The sequence below is a fragment of the Salvia hispanica genome, chromosome 3, assembly GCF_029641045.1.
Source record: "Salvia hispanica isolate PSC_SH4W2 chromosome 3, Shi_PSC_v1, whole genome shotgun sequence".
NCBI lineage: Eukaryota > Viridiplantae > Streptophyta > Magnoliopsida > Lamiales > Lamiaceae > Salvia > Salvia hispanica.
In genome coordinates, this window is record NC_142694.1 from 33,439,536 (window position 1) to 33,448,224 (window position 8,689).

At 33.5% G+C, this 8,689-nt stretch overlaps 1 protein-coding gene across 1 annotated transcript; it reads left to right on the forward strand.

Moving 5' to 3' along the window:
* Positions 1–6,088: 6,088 nt before the first annotated feature.
* UMAMIT7 (Nodulin MtN21 /EamA-like transporter family protein) lies at positions 6,089–7,557 on the forward strand. Its single transcript, XM_048109393.2, has 5 exons — positions 6,089–6,317; positions 6,387–6,452; positions 6,532–7,018; positions 7,083–7,231; positions 7,306–7,557. The coding sequence occupies exons 1-5, from the start codon at positions 6,121–6,123 to the stop codon at positions 7,439–7,441; spliced, it is 1,035 nt and encodes a 344-aa protein (XP_047965350.1). The 5' UTR covers positions 6,089–6,120; the 3' UTR covers positions 7,442–7,557.
* The last annotated feature ends 1,132 nt before the right edge of the window (positions 7,558–8,689 follow it).

An 8,689-nucleotide genomic window follows, 5' to 3' on the forward strand; every position in this document is an offset into this window, starting at 1 on the left:
CTCTTACTTTACCAATTTTACATTAAAACTCGTATTGTACTCAAAGTGCATATTCTTCAGAGACGGAGGGAGTAAAAAATATCAACGTGATTCCTTGAATATATCAACACAATTTTGCATTGACATTGACATATTTTGATACCTACAATTACATTTATCTAATACGTAAAAATATGAAAATTCAAAAAAAATCAAATTTGACATCGGAATATATGCAAGTGAGATCTCGTTATAATCCTAATTGAATTTTTTTTTCATCATATTGATATTTGGGGATAGAATTATCTTGTACCTTGATTTAGTTATCTAATACCTTATCATTTAGTTGTAGTAAGCAATTTAAAATGAAGTTAGCAATATAAGTATATAACACACCCTTACAGAATATAGAGAGAGAATTTTGTTAAGTTGCTAACTACTTGTACAACTTAAATGGATAACTATACTCAGTTTGAAAAAAAATTGATACTATTATTATCCGGGGAGTGTTATATTGTTAATTGAATACTTAATTACTAACTACAATTATATATAATCTGAATTCAGCAAGTTATCGAATTATTAAGTCATAATTATATGGATTGATTTACTATCTAATTTTTAAATAATCATATTATTTATTATTTTGTTATGTAAAAATAATAATTATTGGGTCAACGAAAGGAACTGCATTTAGGATAGCGTGGAATTTCAGAACTCTATTGGGAAAAATCTTATAGTAGTAAACTTAATTTACAGTCAAGACTATTTATTTGATTAGGCAGTGGACAGCCACCGGTTTTTAGAATATATAGTTGTTTTTTCTCTTTCAGAATAATGGAAAATTAATTGGTGGTTTAAAAACAAGATATGATTTCTTATATATTGTTGATCTCATTACGATTTTGTAGCCTAAACTTTCAGCGAACAAATAAATTGATTTAATTTGACATTTAAAATAAAATAACAAATCAACGAATTCATATATGGTTAATAAGTATTGAGAGAAAAACACTAAGATCATGTTTGGTTGACGGAAAAGTAAAGTTGGCAAGGAAAATGATTCTTGGGAAAGTGAATCCCGAGAATATGATTCCTAATAACTTTACTTTCTTGTGTTTGGAAAATATCAAGATTTTATATTTTATATTTGATTTAAATAACACAATTAAAAATATACTCTTACTTATTATTATTTATATTTATAAAAAGAATAATAATATAATTGTTTTAATAAATTATTAATTATAGATGATAATAGTTATATTATTATATTTATTATTGGTTTAAATATAGATTATCCATCATAATATATAATGATATAATTGTAAATAGTTATAGTTATATGAAGTATTATAATCATAAATGATTATAATAATAATATGGTTATTATAATTATAATTATAATATTTACAAATATTATAATTGAATAAATTTTATAATTTGAAATTTCATTACAACTTTATTGATTAATTATTAATTTATAAATAAATAATAATTATTTATTATTAGATAATTTATACTTATATAATTATATTTTAATTATGTAATAAATTATTAATTATTATTATGATAATAACAAATAAAAAATATAAATATTATAATGATATAGTTATAATTACGATGGGTCATCTTCTATTGCTTATAGCATCATAATCTAAAATCAAGACCAAATCTCCACCCTTAGATTTTAAAATGAGTGGATGAGATTAAATCTTACGAATCTCAATAAATAGTAGACAAAATATCAAAAGAGTAAGATCGTCATTTTGTTATCATATCATAATTTTTGTGTGTTTTTTTTATATTAACATGACACTTGTATTTTCAACACAAGTACAAGAAAATATCAACCAATTTTTATTGAGATTTCACATGCATTATATTGAGATTTTATATGCATTATATTGAGATTTCGTCAAATCATCAACATATACGAAAACTGAAATAAAAATCATCAAATTTCATCATCCTATCATAATTTTCGTGCTTTTTTAAAATTAACATAGTGTATTACAAATATCAACATATATTTCAACATAAGTACACGACAATATCAACCCAGTTTTATTGAGATTTCACATGTTTATATTGAGATTTTACATTCATTATATTGAGATTTTGTATGCATTATATTGAGATTTCATCAAATCATCAACATAAAAATCATCAAATTTCATCGTCCGAACATCGTCCGAACATATGCAATTGAGATCTCGTTAGAATCGTTATAAAATTACCTTTAATTTGATATATTTTTTGCAAAAAAATAATTTAAATTTTGAGAGTTAAGTAAATTTAAAATTTTAGGATAATTTTAATAAGAGGGAACTAACATTAATACCCTTTAATTTTATTTAATAATGATTTAAATTTAAAATATAATACACTTGGCATTATATCAACCACTAGATCTCCTAATCTAATGGTTAAAAATTGGCTTTAGTTTTGGATTGCTAATTAGTTAGCAATTGATCACCTCCCTAATTATGATAGTTTAAATTATAGTTATTTATTGTACCGAAATTAAGTATGATTTTGTAAATTTTAAATTATTTTTAATACATTGTAATTAATAATAATAATAATAATAATAAAATAAAAACTTGTATTGCATTAAATATATAAGAATCCTAAAACTAGGAAAAATAATACCTAAGAAAAGTTAGAATTTAGAATCCTAAAAAGTTGTACTAACTTTCCTTGTTCTGGGGATTATGATTGCTTTCACAGTTTGATTAAAAATCGAAACAAACAGAGTAATTTAAAATTTAAAGAATAAGATTACTTTTCCAGACAGAATTCTAACAACCAAACATGGCTTAAGAGCATCTAGTTGTTTCTTATCCATCCTGCCCCTTAACTGCTCATTGTCCACACTATTTTTTTCCAATCCCTTTTTGAGACAACACATGCAACAATTTATCTCTTAACCATATTATCCCTTCATTATTCATGATCCCACCACTTCATTTTTTAACAACCAATTTAATTAAAATTTAACATTATATTTAAATTATAAAAATGACATTTCATTAATAAAATCAAAATTCCATAATTAATATCCTAAAATTAAAATGTATTACAAGCGACAAAATACATCATCTTTAAATGAAAGACTTCGGCTATTCGTTGTCAAATCTAGTCCAAATGTGTTCTATTAAATATTCATCTTGGCGCTGCGCAAAAAGAATCGTTTGGGAGGGTCGGGTCTCTGGGCAGTGGCCAGTGACGCCGAGGTTTGTGACTCGTTTGTCGTTGTCTTTTTGTTCCTCTTGGTCACTTTAACGCCAACGAGACGAGTCTCTGTTGGCACTTATGTGCCATAACTCTTCTCCCGCGTTGCCCATGTTGTTGCTGGTGTAGCTATCGTCGGCACTGACCTTCGTTCTCTTCCAACGCTAGCCTCGTACCCCGCTTGGAATTTGGTATATCGCTGACAAGGAGCCAGACGTTGTTGAACTTGAACTCAGGAAATATACGTTTTGGGAGTACGTCTTCATAGCCTTGCCAAAGATGTCTTCCAAACTCTGGCTGCTACCCCATATTCTTTGAGTGTTGTGGTAGACGGACGAAAATTTGGCAATATCCATCTTCATTCGTTCCTAGTGGTTGTCGGCGCGCTTCTTTGTCCACTCCGGCTTTGAGGCGTTGTACTTCTCCTCGGTCCGCCCGCAGATTCTCTTTACCTCCTGGATGTTGGTGAAGATTGGGTCCTTGGAGATGTTGACCTAACACTTCACCAGAGCCATCAACTCCTCGGGGTGTAGCTGCGCCTTTTTGGTTTTCCCCTAGGGCGCGGGTTGAGACGCTTCCGACGCTTTGCCCTTCCCCTTTTATCATGTATGGGGAGCGAGAGCGACAGTGGGAACCTCCTCAGGAGGGGAGTTTGGTGGCTCAAGTCCGAGACTTTGTACTCATCGGTGTTGAAGTTCGGATCAACGGTGGACTCGTGCAATGGTCGATACACTTCGTAGACATAGTTAGAGTCATGGGTCTGCCACCGGGCAACATTAGGGGACCACCGAGAAACATCGGAGTTCTATCGGAATTTGTCAGGTTTGGAAAGCCGTGGGGATTTATTTTTTTGCTTTATAGAAAGAAAAATGAGATGATAAGGGATTGGAGTGAAAGAGAGATGAAGAAAAAGGGTAAAAAAAGGAGTATTTATAAAAAGAAAAAAGTGGGAAAAAAAAACCGGACATAGATTGGCGGATATATAGGTTGTGGGCATGCAATAGCATCGATAGGGCGCGCCCTATCCTTGGGGCGTATGCGATGGCGGCATGATAGGCGGTCGAGCTATAATAAGGTCGATCTTTTCGCCGATCGCGTAAGGCAAAAAGATCAGTACTATTGCGAGTGGCGTTAAGCCATTAACTAAGGGACAAGACATGCAACCATTCATCATTTACCATCTCCCATTAATTGGCAACAATTTTCTTTTTTCGTCCGTCTCAATTAAATGACACCTTTACTTTTTACTACTTTCTGTAATGGACGCACATCCCACTAACTCATTCACTCACATTTTATTATAAAATTAATATATAAAAGTAGGACACACATTACACTGACTTTCTACTCCCCCCGTTCCGCGGTAGTGGGGCGTTTCTTTTTTGCATGCGATTTAATAAAAAATGTGTTGTAAATTAAATAAATGAAGAATAAAGTAGATAATGAAAAAGGTAGAGAGATGAAGAGAGAATAAAGAGAGTAAAGTAAATATGTGTTAACTTTAATAAAAAGGGAAATGACTCTACTACTACGTAACGTATCAAAATGACAAAATGATTCTACTACTATGGAACGGAGGGAGAACTACATTTCTTAAAACTGGTGTCAAGTTAAATCTTTCCGATTAATGGGGGACGGGGAGAGTATATTTAAATTATAAACATGACAATATATTATACATAAACTTAAAATGACAATCGAAATTACATGATTGAAATGCTAAAATTACAAAAATTGAAAAAAAAATAAAGTGAAAAACGATAATATTTGGGGAGTGGGAGAAAAGTTTATATATGTACTTTTTTTATTTACTTTAAAAAAATCAAAAGTAAAAATCTCCAACAATCAAAACGACACACACTCGCTGGGGAGGTGAGTGGGTGTCACCGCGCGCTGGGGGAGCGCCACGTTGCCCTAGGCGCGTGTCCTGCCAGATCGGGACCAACCCTTAGCGGAGGGCAACCCTCTACGACGGACCAACCACAACGACATCCCATCGACGACCCTTACCACTGGGACGGGCCAGCCCGCCGCAGAGATCATCGTTGCGGGCTCTAAGAAAACTCTCATTTTTTTCTTTGCATCTTGAAAAATGCTCAAATTGATTTTGATGAAATAGAGAAAACGACATCCTTTTATGAAATGCCGGCCAAGTAAGTCCACATCAACTTTCTGAATAGTCCCAGCAAGCCATAAATGCAAAATTTTTCCACATCAGGTAATGGGTGGGAAATTGATATCCCGATCAACGTGATATTATTTATCAAATTTGAAGTTGGTGAAAAAATAAAAAATTTGTATTTAAGTCGCATGCACCCATAAATTTTTGTCCATTAATTGTGACTTCTTTAACGCCTTTAGTAAATAGTCTAGCACAGCTATATTTTAGTATCTCCGAAAAATCCATGCATTCTATATTCCTTTCGTAACTTATCACATAAAATTACTGATGGCAATACATAAATACAAGAAAACTAGGAGTAGTAATTAGATGGATGTTAGAGAATCCAACAATGACTGGACCGAAAAATTCAGGGTATGCTTCTAAACATACCATCCATTTCAGGAACAAAACCTTTTCTCTTTTGTTTCTCAAACTCACGAAAAATTAAACAAAGAAAGGAATCAAATCGAATCCTTGATAGTTTTAGAAACCCTTGTCTCTGAATGATCAAACATTAAAAATATTGATCAATGGAGGAATGGCCCTTTTTGTTCATTTATAAAAAATGGCTCTTTCTGCCAGAAAATTGAGGTGCTTCATTTATGCAATATTATTTATTGATTGGAAGATTGGATAAGTGAAAAGAGGAAGAAGACGGGCATGCATGCAGATAAGAGAGGAAGAAAGAAGGAGCTTTAGTGTTTGGCAGAGAAAAAGAAAAGGAGAAAGGGAAATTAAAAATGGCATCAAAGAAAAGCGAAGTGATAGAAGAGATTGCTGTGGTGATGGGATTGGTTTCTGTGCAATTCTTGTACGCGGGAAATGCAATTTTGCTGAGCATTATTCTGAAAACAGGACTCCAGCCTTCTTCTCTAATAATATGTTCCACTTTTGCCACTTTTCTTGTGCTCTCACCTCTTGCAATCCTCTTTGAAAGGCATATCTAATTTCTTTCCTTTAAATTGAATAGGGAGTATATGTGAATTGAAGAAGAGTTTTGTTGCAGGAGAAAATGGCCTTCAAAGATCACCTACAAGCTTGTTATACAGTTGCTTTTACTTTCGTTCGGAGGGTAGGTATTTAATTTAATTTAATTTTATGTTATGCTAGCTAGTATTTGGATGAATTAAGTTTAGATTTGTGGGATGCAGGGTGACAGTGTTTCAGTCGTTGTTTATCAAAGGAGTCCACCTGACCTCACCAGCAGTAGCAACAGCAATGCCAAATCTAGCACCGGGGCTCATCTTTTTCATCGCCTGTGCCTTTGGGTTAGAGAGAATGGACATAGGGTGCAAGTACAGCAGAGCAAAGATAGCCGGGACGATGCTGTGCGTGTTGGGAGCCGTAGTGATGAGCCTCATGCAGAGCGCACCCAACGACCACACCAAAACTCCCACTGACTTCAACTCCCAAACAATCCTGGGTTGCACCTATCTCATTGCTGCTGTTTTTGTTCTGTCCAGCCAAGTTGTGCTGCAGGCTATCACATTGAGGGATTTTTCAGCACCCATATCAATGTGTTCCATAACCTCGTTGCTAGGTTCGATGTTAACAGCAGTAGTGGAGGCTGTCCTAGATGAGAATTACTGGGATTGGGACTACCTGCATCTTCAAGATTTGCTTGGCTACTCCATTGTGGTAATTACTAGGAGTATATATATACTTCCATTCTTAATTTCTAGAGGTTTATGATTTCGAACAGGCAGGTGGGATCAGCGGAATGTGCGTCAGCGTGAATGCATGGGCGATGAAGAAAAGAGGTCCGGTTGTGGTCTCCATTTTCAACCCTCTGGGAACTGTTATTTCTGCTGCCATCTCTATCTCATTAGGCGACTCCATTTCTGCCGGAAGGTAGGCAGGAGTATGTTCTTTTAATTTGTTAACTTATCATATCCCTACTAATTTGTCTACCTGCGCTATCGCAGCTTGGCAGGAATGTTGGTGATGTTCAGCGGTCTGTATTTGGTGCTTTGGGCTAAACGAAATGAAAGCAATGCGAAGACTCCCAATGCCGCCGATGAAACTATTGTCTTTGATATTGAGAAGCCTCTTTTAACTTGAGATTTTTTTTCATTGGAAACAAACTTCAAAAATGTAAAATGTGGGAAGTCAACCTTGCTACTTTGATACAATGTTGCTCAAATAATGCCTTGTTCAACAACAACATAAATCATAAATACGAGTATATTTTAGTATCATATCACGATCAAGTTCGATCTTTCACCAAAGCCCCCTAGGCCATAACATAAGGTGCATATTTAAATCTAAACTGCAAAACTGGTTACAAAACAAGACTTTAAATAACATAAGAAAGATATCATATCTTCTTCTACTGCAAATGTTGAGAGACTCGATTCAAGCACACCACAAGAATCACCAACTGAAGCAACAGTTAAGACCCACCCCTTTAATTATAACAAAGGTTGTCATTGTTCATGCAGTTTGGGCTGAGAGAGAATGTATTATTACAATATATGGGAAAAAACTACTACCTCCGTCCACCAAAATTTGTCCCACTTTAACCCAACACGAGTTTTAAGAAATATATTGGAAAGTGAGTTGAAAAAGTTAGTGGATTGTGGGTCATACTTTTATATACTCCCTCTGTAACACCCCACTTTTTCGAAGAGGAATTCTATTTTTCTTGGATTTAATTATTGCTTGGGATAATTATTCAAATTAAATCCAAAGTCCGATTATTCCTTATTTTCTCCATATAGAATTTTCGACCCCTATACTTATTCCAAGGAGATTTTCGAAAATCTCCTATTTATGGGAGAAGAGATTATTTTATTATATTATTTGATCCCTTATTTATTCTCTTCCATGTATAAATTCAAATATCCTAGCATATCTTACCATATCTAAGAAGATCTTACCATATTCTAATTTAGTTAGGAATTTAATTAAATCCCTTTTGGAAGGAGCTAAACTACACGCCTACTCTCTATTTAATTGGGAAGGGATTATTATTTTTATTCTGCTCCGTGATATTTTATTTTACTCCGTGAAATATCCAAATTAAATCATATGCTAATAAATAGCATAAAAATTCAAAACCCCCTTATTTCTCACCAATATTAACGACATTCTCCTCCCATATCTCCTCAAATCTTTTTATTTATTTAATTATGGGATTATATCTTGCACTCTATAAATAAGAGAGAAATCCTAACCCTAAAAATAAAAACACACGCCTCCCACTCTTGAAAATCACGCCTCCTCTCTCTCCCACTTTCTCTCAATTTTTCTTCTACTTTTCTCCAATATTTCTTCATCTTTTGAGAAGAATTGAAGTTGAAACTCAAG